Source organism: Numenius arquata, chromosome 9 (genome assembly GCF_964106895.1).
Source record: "Numenius arquata chromosome 9, bNumArq3.hap1.1, whole genome shotgun sequence".
Taxonomy (NCBI): Eukaryota; Metazoa; Chordata; class Aves; order Charadriiformes; family Scolopacidae; genus Numenius; species Numenius arquata.
In genome coordinates, this window is record NC_133584.1 from 47,039,100 (window position 1) to 47,054,893 (window position 15,794).

Below are 15,794 nucleotides of genomic sequence, written 5' to 3' on the forward strand. Positions count from 1 at the left end.
ACGGACCATGGATTCCAGCCCTGGCTGCTCAGTGCTATAAGAGCTGAGATACATTCACGAGCAGAAACATTGATGGCTTGGTGAAATTATCAATATAAAAGTGCACCATTACCAGTGTGAGTGTGAACATTCAGAGACTGGGCAGTTTAGATGCCTCAGTGTAGGACAGAGGTGCCTGGCAAGATGTTTTGGCACTGAGACCATGGATGTTGTGGCTGCTTTTGAGAGGACTGAGCATGCCTTTCTGGTGGGACTTTGTTTCTACACTTGTCTGTATTTTTGTTAGGGTTGCTGACATTTATTAGCAGCAACTTTTTCAGATTCATCTTTTAGCAAACTACATTTTTAAAAGCATTGTGTCAGAGAGAACAGGAGGTCTTCACTGTCCAATTTCTGTAGTAAGTTGTTATACCATACACAGCTTAGTTTCCATTATCAAGGTACCTTTAGACATATGATTCTGAAATAACTTTTTAAACACTTTTTTGGCTTGGTATTATGGATGATGTCTACCACTAGTTCCATTTTTTTAAACCTCAGGGAAATAAAATAAAATCATTATTTTCATGCATACTTCAATAAAATTTCAAGTAAAGCTGTAAGCTAATGTTTCTAAAGGAATTATTGGTAACTCGCTCATCTGATGGCTGTTGGAGTGCAGTCTTCAGGCGTGAGATGTGGCACTGGCTTTGTGAAGATCAGGGTTATCACTTTCTCAATTTTCTGCGCTGCTTGTTTTGGTTTTTTGTTTTGGTTTGGGTTTTGTGTGGTGTGGGTTTTTTTTTTTTTTTTTTTTTCCCCAGAACAAACTCAGTGAAATTTCAGTACTCGTGGGTGTTACAGGTGTAGATAATACATGGACCGCCAGGATGCTGAATTCTTGAAGTGACTGCTGTTCACTTTTGTTCAGTTACTTGATTTTTTTTCTTTTTTGAACAGTCCTTACAACATAGAGACAAAAATAATCTTTACGTCTTCATTAACATTCCAGTCTTTCACGACCTCAGCTTTTAAAACCATGATTTCTAGCAGTAAAATGGAAGCTTGTTTTTGCTCTGATCTTCTGGGAGTTATTTTCATCTTTGGTTTTGTCAAGCTTTTCTTCAGAACAGATCAAAACTTATTCATTGCTTTCCTTAAGAATTTAATTTCTTAGAAGGTGTTCGTAATTCTGAGTTCTAAATGTACGTCCCAGAGCTGCATCTGCATTACCTGCTGGTGCTCACTGCTGCTATTCTGGCATATGTACCTTGCTTTCCCTTCTTTCCCTCTTGCTCTGACATAGAGCCAATATATGGATATGGCACAAATCCGAACTTGGGAGCTAAGAGATGTTCCCAGGGGTTTTAATGTAGACACAGTTGTCATGACTTCCTTTTGTGTCCTTGTCCTTACAAACTAATCGCTATTTTATGTGTCAGTTGTGTTTTAACTTCTGTACACTGTTGCAAGATACTCGGTACAATGCACCCAGGAAATGAAATGTGCTCTGAAAGAAAAAGGAAAGTGCAAATGCTTTTACACCAAATATCATTAGTTTTTTATTGAATGTTATTTTTGTGTCGAGAAGTTACTGAAAAATGAACATGATTTTGATCAATAGTTTAAACTGAAGTGGCAAACTTCTTACCTACCTGAAAATTGTCTGTTTCATGAGCATTTTGTTAGACTGACCTTGTTTGTAGCGTAACGGAGAATTTCAGATACACAATAAGTAGGTAAATTTAGTACCAATACTGTGCAAATATTTTATTCTGTGTAACATAGTCCAGCAAGAATAAACATTATTGTGCAAAGGCAGAATTGTGATTTTTCTTTCTTTTTTTCTTTCTTTTTTTCCTCTTCTGTTTAGGATGTTTATTCATACAAACAGGTGGGAGTTTCTTTAAACAGGATATTTACAGTTAACCCCAAAGGAGAACTTATCCAAGAGCATGCAAAGACAAACATCTCATCGTAAGTAATCTCTTATTCCTGATGCCTTATAGACTAAATTAATCTGCTGTTCTAATTTGTGACTCAAGTTGCCCAAAGATGCATTTGATTTTACTAATAAAAGATTCCTTAGAATGTTTCAGACAAAACAGAAAAAATTTAGGATAAAATACAGACTTTCCACTTCAGTAAAACTGACAAAAAGAAATAGTTTAGTATTTAGTTTAATATATTCCATCTACTTTAATCATGTAAAGGAATTATCAGTGTACAATTTAGTCTGCTTAAAAATGAGACTAGCTGGTTTCCTGAAGCCATCTGCCTTTTCATGGCCTTTTCAAAATCTCCTTTTCCTGGAGCTCCCACCTAGAAGAGCCAGAAAACAAGATCTGAAGATAGGGCTGAGAGCTTCCAACAAGATGCTTAGGCACTGTAGTACCTAACACTGAGTGGAAATGGCATTTAGTCATGTTAAGAGTGTCCTTAATTGAAGGGGAGCCATATGCGTATAAAATAGGAATGATCGATTGAGCAGGGAGCTGCTTGAGCCAAGCTGGACAGAAATGGAGAAGCAAAATACGGAGCTTGAATGTTTTAGCAGGTGATGTGGGTGGAAAATGGCATCTAATTCTTACCTAGTAAGTATTGCTGCTTAGAATGAATGGATTTCTTATCTGAACTGTGAATCTTCTCTGGAAGCTAGGCATCAAAATCGAGTTTAGTTTTACTGATTTGAGGAGGCTGATTCGTCTGTGTGAGAGTAGCCGTGCCTCAGTGGTTGGGAACTTAGAAGAGTTCAAAGTAAGAAGATCTGAAATGGTTCACCATTCTTTTTATTTGTTTATTTTCCAGCTACGTCAGACTTTGTGAAGTGGTAGATCACATTTTCCCTTTGCTGAAAAGAAGCCATTCTTCAGATTTCCCTTGTTCTGATACCTACAGTCAGTTCACCTACTGGAGAGAACCTCTGCCACCTTTTGAAACTCGTGATGTACATCCAGCCTCATCTTAACGGCATCTCCAAACTGTTGGTCTCAGATCAAAGAATGAGTTAGCGTGTATTGAAAGGGCACCACTTGGCTTCTGCTGTTGACAGTTCAGCTGGAATCTGTGATGTTGTGAGCATTGTATTATTTTGCTGTGAGCAAATCTAAAAATGCTTTTTCATACTTTGTCACGTTTCCAGATGACAAGAAGGATTTTTACTGGGAATAGGAGTTGTGTTTCTAGCTCTTCACCCAGCTCCTCCAATTGTGCCATACAGTTTCATTATTTAAGGTCAAATAAAAATTAAGTGATGTTGGAGTTAATTTAAACATGTCTTAAGGTCATAAAGTGGTTCTGTATCTTTTCTGCATCACTGAAGTAATTTTTCATCTCATCAGAACCCCCTGCAAGTAAGGGAGCTGGAGGTGCTCACCATTCCTGACGTCATCTGGTGACACCAACAGGGATTGCAATCCATGTGCCAGAATGCCTTTCTCTGAAGGAGCGAATGATTCTTCCTCTTTACCCTTGCTTGACCAACAACTGTTTGTTTAAGGGTTAATTACTGGTCTAGATCCTCAGCTGTTGTGAATCAGTGTAGCTATCAAAGCCAATTGAGCTGTGTTGATTTATTCCAGCCTGTTGTTTTGACAAGGTAACACTTTTCTGAGGAAATAACTGATGTGTAATCTAAACAGAAAGCAGATGAAATAAGATGACCAGATTCTGGCAGTCTTTCTCAATTTGAGATGTACCATGCTTCAAGAATAGCTGTTTGGATTAAGGTAAGTGTGCAAGTGGAAGATACAGGCTCCTGTGCATCGTGCCCATCTTACTGATATCAGTGATTTTCAGTAAAGACATCTTACCCACAGAATCTGCTGAGTTTCAAGACCATTACTGAGCCAAGAACACTGAGGATTTTGTCAAAATGGAATAGTTTTATTTGAAACATTATTTTGGTTAAAATGTGAACTTTGATGCTGGTGAATGATGCATCTCAGGTTTTTACTGTATGGATTTTTTTGGTTTTGTATCATAAAGAATGGATACTTCTAGTGCAATTTACTTTCCTCCAAGATACTGAAATCTCCTCTTTCATCTTTTTTTCTTTTTTTCCTTATTTGTCCAGACACAAGCTGTAGATACTGTTTTTGCTACCTGCTTTTGACAGCCTTAAGACTTAACTGTGCGTGCTAAAAGCAATACTGCAGATCAGTTGATAATGTTTTCCAAATGGTCTGCCTTTACACGATGCGGTACTTTACTTAAAATGTAGACATCAAGTGACTATATGCCAAATGATTCTCAAATGTGCTTGTATCTAGGAAGGAAACTTTTTTCTTCCTTTTAAAATATATTTAAAAGTGTAATTGTTCTCTGAAACACTGAAAATGGCATAATGGGATTCCATGTATATTGTATTTCAATATAGCTAAAACCGTGGTTCACAAGCTGTGATCTCTGCCAGCTTGTGATCTGTAATGCTATGGTACATTTTTTGCAGCTGCTTTGTAGTGTTTTCAGTTAAGACTTTAATAATAGGAAGGCGGAGTAGTCCAGGAGAAGTTTTAAGATGTGATTGTGATAAGTTAGCACCCAAAAGGTTGGGAGCAGCTGCTCTGTGTCACACTTGGTCTGTTTCAAAAAATTCTGGTTTTGCATGTCAAGATGCAATGTAGGTAGGATGGTAATTCTATAGTAGGGTTTTTTAACTTTTAGTGCCACAGACTTTATCTGGGATATCAGGGGGCCAATTTATGATTTCTCTGTGCCTTCAATAGTAATGAATATAAGTGCAATCCTTTATACAGCTGCAGTGTGCAGTGGTGAGCCCTCCCTGTCTTCCTTTTCACATGATGTTGCTGCTTCGGGCAAGGTGCGTGCCCACTTTGGAGATACGAGGATTAGACAAACACAAAGAGGAAGAAATGAGTGTTTAACAACCCAGACTGATTATGCTCTCCTGAAAGTTTAAAGAAAATGCAAATATATTTTTACTTAAAGATGGAAGAAATGTGGTATGGATTTTTTGAAAGACAATCAGTGGGGATTGCAGGTTGCCAAACTGAGATGGTTGCATCTCTAAATATAGCCACACTTTCCTTTAAATATCTATTAATGCTTGTCATTAATGATTGAATAAATGGATGAATATACTAACTGCATCCTATTTTCATTCAGTTTCCATAAAGGTTTGTTTCAATCCATTTATTATGCAAAATAAAAGCAAACCAACCCCTCAGTAAGAGGCTGTCAGTTTTGTGGGTTTTGTCCTTAACAGCAGTTAAGATCTATTTTCCAAAGGTACCATACTCAGTAGCTTCCACCAGAAAAGATGGGCTCTGGAAGTTCTCCACAATTAAAGCTTGTGTTGTATTTATTTATAACTTAATAAATAGCTAATCCAGGGTTGTTTGTTGCCATTAGTATTTCAAACCAAATGATAGCATGAATGCGTGGTCGTTTGGATTCTGTGAGACTGGTGGGCGTCGTGCAGAGCTGGTACGGGTGACCCGGAGCCATGGCGGAGTCTCCGTCCTGGAGGTTTTAAAAGACTTGGTTAAAGAGAGTTATGGCTGACTTGATGTAGTGTTGGCAATAATCTGCTTCAGGCATGAAATTGGCCGGGATGACCTCCAGGGGTCCCTTCTGACCAACATTTCTGCGATTCTGTGGAAGTTAAATGCCTGACTTCTGACATACTGTATACCCCTTTGTATCTGCGAGTTGAAATATAGCTGAGCAGTGGAACGAATGTGTGTTTCTATAACTAATGTTTGTCAGATTTGCTCACAGAAAAGACACGTATGAAAATCAAAGTTTTGACCTGCTAGGAACATCGCTGTACTTTTTCAGAGACTATAAGACATTTTGATTTGGTACCTGAGCAATTTTATGCATAATATTTAAAATGCTTTGTTAATTCATGTAGAAGAAAAAGGGATGGTTTAACAAATTCCTACTCTTTCTGTGAAAGAAACAAAAATTCAACCTTGCTTGCAGTGTAACTCTGGTTTTTGTTATAGAAAGAATATTTGGCTAACATAAATATGCAGGCACGTTAAATCACAGTATATTCTATTTATACAATACTCGTAAATTAGGATGTGCGGCAGTGATGAGTGTATGACCGTACCCCTCCAGCTGTGTCATGTGAGGGGAGGAATACCATACTTGTTGCATTAATTACACTGAAGATAAAATGTTACTGCTGTGATTTGGGGAGGGAGGAGAAAGAGAGTATTGGGTATTTTTTATTTGTAGATATGGATTATTATTATTATGGATTATTATTTCAAAGCCTATTTATATACAGTATTTAGTCTGTATATATGTATGTGCTACTGCAATCATGAAAATCATTTTAACACCTCATTTTGATCTGCTGGATGCAACAAGGGTAGAAATATATATTGTAATAAAGGCAAATAGAAGTTTTTTCTGACTCTTCTATTTTTCTGTATATTTTGATAGTGGCAGAGTGCTTTTGCAGAACTGCTGAAACTCTGTAAAGTGTGGCTTTTGTAGCTCCCGTCTCAATTACTGGTCTCTTATCAGGACTATCCAGTGTAACTTCCAGCACTTGCAAAATTTTTGCTGTTCAGCCACAGGGTTTAACCCAGAGGCTTTTCAAATGGAAAGAGTTTATTGAGGGAAACGGGGCCAGGATCTGGGCTCTGGCTGTTTTGGGGTGTGGGAACAGCACCTCGGAGCCAAGAGCAACCAGGCGGGAACTGGAGCAAATGGGATCAGTCAGGAATCTTGCCCCACCCCAGGATTTTTTTGAATCTTCCTTTCCTCTAATTCCTAATGTGACCTAAGGATAAACCAACCATCTGTTTTGAATGGGAGTGCTGTCATTCATAGCAATGAGACTAGATTGCCTTTTCTTTTTTCTTCTTTTTTTTTTTTTTTCCTTTTCCTCCTCTTTTTTGGCATTGGCCATTCTGCTTTGTGAGAAGCAACGTCCCCTTTCCTCCTGTCCGTGAGAACACGGTGCTGCCTTCTTCTCCCTCTGCCGGGTTTGCTGAGCAAACTATCTGCAGCCGTAGTGATACTGCCAGGCTTGTGCTGGCTGGTATGAAAACAAAGATGTTTGGGGTTGATAAGGCTCTGCGGCAGCTCAAGTTCTGTGTTAAAAATACAAGAGCAGCCGTATTTGGGCAGCCTGCAGTCACTGCTGCTTCAATCTTCTCTGTTTTCTGTGTGTCTCTGGCTTGTATAAACATTTACACTGGAGCTCTGGAGACAGGCTTTGAAATGAAGGTGCCTTTTTAATTAAAAGTCAGAGAAATGGTGTTTTTGCATCAGCAAACCAAACTTTATAAGGACATATTCATTGCTCCTGGAATATCCCGTTAACACTGGAGGCAGAAAAGTCTGAGGGAGAGAGCCTTCTGAGGAGCAGACCATAAAGTTGGGGGGGGTTGATGCATGGGGAAGGTAAGGAATATTCCCAGAATACTACATTATTTGTTTTCCTTATAAATAAATAGTCTTATTTCAATATGCATTGCCGATGCCATCGACCACCTCAGGATAGCTCGGTGCAAGAAGCAAAAGACCATTGGTGCTAAGAGCTAGTGCCTAAAAATATAACTAATAAAACTTCCAGCTCTTCTGTGAATGCACAAAAAGGTGAGGCCTGGTGGTTGTTCTTGGTTTGGGGTTTTTTGGGTCATTTTTTTTTTTCTTTTGATAAAAGTTCAGCGAAGTTCGGTGGTTAAAGGAGTAGACTCACAGTGCCATAACCTCAGGTAGTCCTAGCTCTTCTGCTTGCAGTAAAATCCAGCCCCTGGTTCTGTTCTGTGGCGTGTTGGAGGTGTGCAAGGAAGGGGCTAGTTGTAAATGGGAGATGAGAGACTGGTGCTAAAGGAAACCCAGCAGTGGTCCAGAGGAATTACAGCTGCTGGATGCTTTTGGGAAAGGGAATCTCATCAGGAGCTTTCCAGCCATTGGGATGTGAGGGACAACAGTAAAGGCAAAACAAGAAATGAGTTTTTTTCTAGAAGGAACTAGAGAAAGGGAACAAAACCAGAGCAAGTGGCCAAAAAGCAGCTTCTTGTTTCCATCCCTGTGCTGAACCTGGGTGGTACCGGGTCAGGCGCTGAGCTCTGCCTTTTACCTCCGAAGCAGTCTCGCCCGAAATCCCGTGTGTCTGCGCTGCACGGAAGAGGTGAGAAGGCCATTTTGGCTTCATTTGCCAAACGGGAGAGGATAACATTGACCAAAAGGAAATCTATGCTTAAGGGTCCAAGGGGTACTGCTAACAGCAAAACAAAGTTGCGGTTACAGCTGAATTTTAAGCTTAGGTAAGGACTAGGGCTTCTTCATTTTTTCATGAACTTGGGAAACAAAGCTTTCCCTGCAGTGTACACACCGCTCTAGTACCACGCATGCATCCTTCTAATAAGGCTATGTCCTGGGTTGAGAGACAGGACTAACTTTTCTTCTAATGCTGGGGAAAATTGCACTTTTAGAAGACTCCAGTGTCTGAATTTGTGAATATATTTATTTTATAGCCAGCCAGCCTCTGTGGGATTCAAGGTTAGTGTTTTTGAGCCTTGCCAGGTGCAGGGACAAGGAGGAGCGAGGCCTGGGCATTTGACCCAGGCTGGCCAACAGGAGTATTTCATACCATGAACGTCACATCCAATATAAATTAGAAAAGTTTGCTGTGTAGTGGGCTCTCTCCCTGATGACGGCAGTCCAGACAACTCCCTGCCCCGGTGCCGGAGCCCTGTGGCCTTCCCTTCCTCCTGAAGCCATTGCGCTCCCAGTGTCCGACATTTGCTGTCCCTGCTGGGAGCGCACAGCTTCCTGCTGATATAGATGGCTGAGTATAATTCCTGTATATCCTATATCAGTATTGGGATTAATACTGGTTCTTTAGTATTATTGTTAATTATTTAGTCTTAGTCTATTAAATCTATTTATACTTCAACCCTTGTGTTTCTTTGTGTTCCCCGATTCCCCTTTCCAGGTGGGGAGGGGTCATCGGGTGATAGAATAATTGTCTAACGACAATAGATTGTTATGAGTTCTCTCAAACCATAACAGGCTTGCTTCAGAAAATACAGACGTAAAATACCGGCCTACTTAAGCATGTGCTTAAATCAGCCCTCCCTGCAATGAAATTTATGCATATTCTTAAGCACTTTGCTGGATTAAGCCAACTAATGCCAAGAAAACCGGGTACTGGGGAGATCCAGTTTCCAGGCCGAGGAATTGATCTGGCTTTTCTAATGGCTACTCCTGGACGGGTTTTTAGCCTCCAGCACTTTCAGGTGTTCTGCTTGCTGCCAGCAATCTATTTATTGATACAGGAAATCCATTTTGCCTTGCCTTGCTTTTAATGAGTTTTGCAAGCAAGTGGCCCCTTCCTGTGACTCATTCTGTGTTTTCTGAGCGGGAGATTGTGGTTTTAAGTTTCACATTGGAAAGTAACCGCTGTGTCTGCTTTCCTTGTCTGCTGGAATCTCAACAAGAGGAATACATTTTGGAACAAAGAAATGTAAATGGAGTAGAACAGTTCACGTTTCTTGCAAAATTGTATAAACATCCTTCTTTTTCAGGACAGTTAAGAAGACTAGTGCAAAGTGAAAATAGGTCATGTTTTAAAATAACAGCTTTATCTTAGAACATTGCTGTTAACACGGGGAAAAAAGACGTTTTCCCTGATATCTCAACATGTCTTGGCCCTTTGATTTACAGCCAATAAATATCCAAAAATTAAGCAGTGGAGGCCTTTCTCTGATCTTACTGACATGGGACTAACTCCATAAGCATCTGGATGGCTGCCGAGACACACGCAGCTACGACTGCAATCTGAAGTGTGAATAGTGACTGCTACAGATTTCCATCCCGTTCCCAATCCCTCTCATCCCTTTAGGATATTGGAGGCAAAGAGGTGGGAGATGTAGATCTATTTGTTTCTGACTTTTGCCAAAAATACGGTGGCGGAAGGAGAGAATCCTCTGCAAGCTTGGACCGTTAGCACTGAAAAGTTAGATTTACGTTAAAAGCAGCCATAAATACATCAAAACCAATGACCGGGACAGTTTCCATTCCCCATTGCTAGATACAACTATTTATATTTCAGGCTCGGTGGCTGTGTCTGTACAGATAAATTGCTGCCCAGTAAAGGGCAGGGCCCTTTCTTTGGACCCCTTGCCAACTGGCACGCTTTGGTGAGTGTCCAGCTGCCTGCTGGCCCAGTCAGGGCAATCATCGGCCACTGGTGTCCCTCAAACTGTGCCCGGGCATTGCTTGGCCTGGCCGAGGTCATGCCAGGGACCGTGCCAGCAGCATTCAGGATAGGTGATTGCATGCCAGAGCCTGGGTTTGTGTCCCACTGGTTTGTTGCCATGTCCACGCTGTACCTGGGAAGAGCTGGGTCTGGGTCCCAGGTCTAAGCTGTAGCTCCTTTATCCACCTGTGTCCTGTCTGTCTGGATGATGAGATATTTGGACCTCCGCTTCCAGAGGCTTTGGGATGAGCTGAGCTCTTCCTATGGGCTTGAGGAGGTGCTTCAGTTCTTCTGTAGTTCAGCCCTGTCTCAAGAGGAGGCACTATCTGGCCCTGAACTGCTTTCATCTCTGTCTAGTGCAATAATAAAGCATGTTCGGGAGGTTGAGATCATCCCTACCGTTCTGCAGAAAGGTCAGGAAAATCTAAAAGCTCTGCTAACACAGGCTTCTTAGAGACAAAGTGTGGATGGGGATGCACAGAAAATCATACTTGAAAGCAAATAAACAAGTTGGGAAAGCAGGAATTCAGCAGATCATGATGAAAATGTGACCTTTCAGTTACCCATTTCAACTGTCAAGTTCAAGCTGGTAGAGGCAACATTGGGAAGTAAAAATTGAGGCTCAGAAACTGAAGCAGCTTTACTGGGAAAGTACTGAGAGGAAAGAAAGAGGGAGCACCAATATTATCATACTCACCTTCCTGTAGGGATCCAGATGTCATGTAAAAATGCAATGCTGTGTATCGTGGACTTCATTTCTGATCTGTGTACTGTGTGAATAGAAATAACACAAGAAATGTCTTTATTTCTCAAAGTATGATGGGGTGGGGTTGTCTTTTGGGGGAAGGTGGTTTGCTTTGTGTCAGTAACAGACTGTATTGAGATACAGTGACTTCGGGAGCAGTTCAGTTGTTCACACCATGTTGCTTTCTAATGCACTCTCTGCACAGCCTGAGAGCCGGCACAAGTATTACACCTCCCTGCAAGGCTCGCTTCTTCTCTTGCTCTGGACTGCTCCTCTGCACGTATCACTGGCATGGAATCCCTTCCATTTTCTTTTGACCCAGTAAATTCTTGTAAAAAAAGGCTGTGGTTTCATAGGCGGCTGATCTGATCTACCAGTTTGTTACTGCCTAAAGGAAAAAGTCACTCTCCCTGTCTCCTCCTTTGCTCTTCCTAATTCCCCACCCCATCCCTTGCTGTGCTCCCAGGATAGTTTTGTACCGCATTAGTGCGTTAAATGGTCTCAGAGGGAAGCAGGACCTTATGTTTTTCTCTGTGTCCCATGAAACTGCAACCTAAATTTTACTCTGTCCATCTCCGTTCTACATCTGTCCTCTTTATTCTTATAGTAATTGTCATATAATTGTGGGCAGACCTTATAAAGTGACATGCCTGGTGTCTATCAGTGAACTTGAGAGCACAGACATAACCACATGGAGACGAGACCATGAGCGGTGACACACCACAAGTAAAGAAATTGCAGTTTCAAAACTATCTGCCCAAGATGGAAGGATTGATTGGGGAGCAAAAACCTTGTCCCAAGTCAGGAAGAGGATCCAGCCCGTGCCCTGACACAGATATCTTGTGTTGGCTGAGGTGAATCCTTCAATGTGCTTTGTACCTCAGTTCTCCATGCACGAGATGGGGGTGATGGCAGTTCCTCTCTCCCAGGCAGACTCTGAGCATATTGCATTAATGCCTATGAGAGGCTATGATATGAAACTGAGGGGTTATGCAAGAAAGATATTTGAACCACCACCAGTGGCTCAGCTTCTGAACACCTGACAGTCAAGTTTTGTCCTTGCTGGCCCATGAGAGAGGAAAGAATACAGTCTCCATTTAATATCAGGAAACAAAAAGTCTTGGTAGCCTCAGTAACCTCAGCTTCAATTTTCTGAGTCCATTGTCAGGGTCCCAGGTACTGTGTCAGACTTCGGTCTGTTCAGAACAAGGATTGAGAGGAAGTGGGGACCTCAGGGGAGACCCTAATTTGTCAAGTAAAAACCTTCTGGCCTTCAAACTCATGAAGTGTCACTGCTTTGCTAATGGCTTCTGGTACTGTGATGGCCTCTAGGATGTCTCCTCCTGATCCCCGCGGTAAGACACCCAGAGAGAACCACCTACCAGAAGAAGCCAGAAAAATGATTTTGCAAGTATAAGGCTATTTGGATTTGCTAGAAATAGGCCAAGAGTTAGGGTGGTGCGTAGAAACACCAAATTAGGGTTAGTCATCATGACAGAGAGTAGTATATGCCAGGGCATCCCGGCTGTTGTGAACTAAGCCCAAGCAGCGAGGGGATCTACTCTTGGGGTCACTGCATGTTTGTTTGCTTGCTGGTTATGTCCCAGCTAATTTTGCAAAGTGAGTCTAAAGCCTTCAGCTACACATCCAATGTGTAATTTAAGCCTGCCTAATTTTATCTCTGCTTGCTTACACCCACTGTCTCCTGGTTTACACAGGCCATTGCTGGTTTCTGTAAGAACTGCTGCATTGATTGATATGCGAAACAGGAAGGTAGGATGTTTTAATGTGGAATGGTATTTAGAGAGATGCAGCATCTGCGTCTAAAGTGAGAGATAGTTACAGGGTTAGACAAGCAGGCCATCAATTACAGGAGACTGAGGTTAGGACCATCTGGCTGTTTGAAACAACACCAGGTGTTAGCAGAAGCAAATTTCCTGTGTTGCAACATAGGAGGAGAGTGGCAGGCAAGAAACAGCCCTCCAGAGCGAATCTCAGCTTCTCATTTCCTTTTTTAGTGCTGTCTTGTGGGAAAACCCAAAAAAATCACTCGAAAAGCCTGACACACCTTTGTCTCCTGGTCGGTGCTTCCTGGGGCCGCGCAGGGGGAAGATCTCACCCAGGGATGGGGACCTTCTCCTGTGAGGAGGGCTGAACAGGACTGGTAACTGTGCAGCCAGCTCAGCCAGCTCCTCGGTTTCAGTCCCACCAACAGCCTGACCCTTGCTGATGGACCTGAGCACCAACATCCTGGTTCATATACTCAGCATCCATGGTCCTCTTGAGGCCCTCCTGGCTGCCCGACCCACAGTGCAAGGTGTCTCCAGCCGCATGCAGTCCTGCCTCGGTTTCCCTCCCCACTCCCATGCTGTCTCTAACACCCAAGGGAGAAGCAGCCAAGGGTGGCTGGCTGCTGGTGGAAAGGGTCAAGAGGTGCAGGGAGGTGCCCATCATCCACAAGCCCCTCAGCAGAAGAGCATGCACTTACAGCCATTTTCAACCATTCAGGGCTACTGGGCCATACTTTTAAATAGTCACTGGCTTGGTGTATGCAAAAAATATTGCTGCATTACCCATATGAGTATTGTTAAATCTGAACAAGCCTCTCTCTTATGCTATTTCAAATTTCCTCAGGTATACTTGAAAATACTTTTATTATTATTATTTACATTAAAAAGGGGAACAAACTATAATGCTGAAATCCATCCAACCTAAAAGTTACACTGATAAGTCAGGAAACAATCACATCTCCCACAGAAGTTCTTCTTACTGTAGTAAACTATAAGCGTAGCTAAGACTTGATGGAGGCTCTGGCAAGAGGTGATTTCAAGGCGGTTGCTCCTAGCAAGGACCCCAGCCCAGCAATGTCCTTTCACAACAAGCAGGCAAGAGGTTAAAAATGAGGTGAATGCAATCTCAGTAACTGACAGAGAACCTTAGATCAGTTTTTCCTCATTTCTATTTCTATCAGTGCGAAACACCCCTCACGGGGTTATTTTAAACTTTAATTATTATGCTTTAATTATCTGGTGACAGAGGGAAAAAGCCTTTGATTTGGTTATAAATGCCGAACTTACACGAATTCCTCAATAAAACACTTCATTTAGGGAACACAGCAAAGGTTGCTAAGTGACAGAGATACAGTTATGTATCACAGTGCTTCCAAACCCCTATCGCCAAGAAGAAAATGAAATAGCTGGGGGCACCGGCGAGTAGGCAGGGTGGGGAGGTTAAAGGGCTCCGGCTCATAAGCAAGCCTGTGCCTATGTATTTTTAGCTACCTATTAAATGCAGGCTGGTTTTCAGAAGCTCTGAGCACTTACGACACTCGCTGAATAATGGCAACGATAAGGTGTCCAGGTCACTGCTATCCAGGTACTCTTGTGAAAGAGGATAATACGGTGGTAGCTCCTGTCGGATTTGAAAACATTGGCTATTATGCAAATCATAAGGGCTCACACCATTCATTAAAATGCAGCAAGATGAGTGTTGACCCAGGGATAACATTTCCAAAATCTACCAGTGGCAAACATGGAGGTGGAGTTTTGGCTAATCTGAATTTCTAAATGTTGCCTTTGAAGAGAGAGCCTCCGGTGGGAAATACTGCGAATAATGGCAATAACCATTCCTGAAAATAATGCTGTGATTGCAGTTCCTAATTAAATAAATGGGAAATTCCAGATACGTGGTCAAATTAGGTACCCACTGATTTACATGTGAAACCGACTGATAAGTGTTTGCTTCCATAGTGCTAAGCAAACACTTATTAAATTCAAGACTCGTAACCATATAAGTCAAATAAAACCATTGTCTATTTTCCGGATGGGATAATAATCTTTATGTTCCTTTTTTTGCAAAATATTTTGTTCTATGTGAATATTTCATATTTTGTGCTTAGAGATGAAAAAAGTAGTATTTATTTTAATGACAGGCTGGCTATACAAGTATATTGTACACCTTAACTCTTTAAAATGCTTTAAAAAGTTTTTATGTGACAATTTGCCAGGTGTGGGCTTGGGTTTTTTTTATCTGGAATCATTTTACATTAAAATAAAGTCTTATTTGCAAAGCAAATGAAGCTCCAGCTTCTAAAACTAGCTAAAAATGAGACAGAGGGTTGGTTTGACTGTTACATGAATCTATAAAGCTAATACTTAAGGACAGAATTCTAAGACTGGGCTAGAAAGAAAATATCCAGAAAATTGTATTGACTGTATCTATCCAGGACATTTGCTTTGGTGCTTCGCATGGATTATTTCCTATTACATATTTCTCTCTTCTTTTGCGTCCACCTCTCCCTCCTTTCCTAGAGACTTGTGTTTCCATTTCAGACTGTGCTCTCTTCCTAGGTGTTTTATTCGTACCTCCTTTAAGAGGGGCCAGTTTTGTGTGCCAGCGTCAGGAGTCGTTTCTCTGTCAGATCGACTGTGAATTGGGCTTGCCTTGGCCCTGATCCTGCCTCTACACTCATCTGCTTCTCTCTCGTCAGGAGGCTCGGCTGTAGGGTTGTTGCAGGACCAAAATGATAGCTGCTGTGGCACCAAGGCTGTCCGCAAAGACTTCACAAGGACTCTATTTATTATCTTCTTGAAAGCTACTGGAGCTGCCCCACCTAAACCAACCTTCAGCCTGCCCAGTCCAGCAACTAGCTCTAGCTAGGAGTAACGATGCACCGTGTTTGTGCAGAAAAGCTGTATAGCATCACTTACAAAAATGCTGTAAGTGACCTTTATGAGGTCCTCACATAGGAGCCAGATGAGTGGCTCCATGTGCAGCTCTCTCCTGGGTGTGCACATACTTTCAACCTTGTGTAAGAGCGTTCAGGAAGCTTGGCCCCAACCAGCAAGAATGTTGTGGTGAGAGAAGTGGAGCTCA

The 15,794-nt window shown here is 41.8% G+C and overlaps 1 protein-coding gene across 2 annotated transcripts in view; it reads left to right on the forward strand.

Annotated features, from left to right (window-relative positions):
• LPIN1 (lipin 1) overlaps nucleotides 1-6,364 on the forward strand; it is an 80,056-nt gene extending 73,692 nt beyond the window's left edge. Inside the window, exons 21-22 of one of the 2 annotated variants that reach the window (XM_074154073.1) lie at nucleotides 1,853-1,956; nucleotides 2,788-6,364. In XM_074154073.1, coding sequence (XP_074010174.1) covers nucleotides 1,853-1,956; nucleotides 2,788-2,947 — 264 coding nt within the window. In that variant the 3' untranslated portion in view covers nucleotides 2,948-6,364. The remainder of the gene's footprint in view (nucleotides 1-1,852; nucleotides 1,957-2,787) is intronic. The other variant, XM_074154074.1, reaches the window with a different exon arrangement.
• The last annotated feature ends 9,430 nt before the right edge of the window (nucleotides 6,365-15,794 follow it).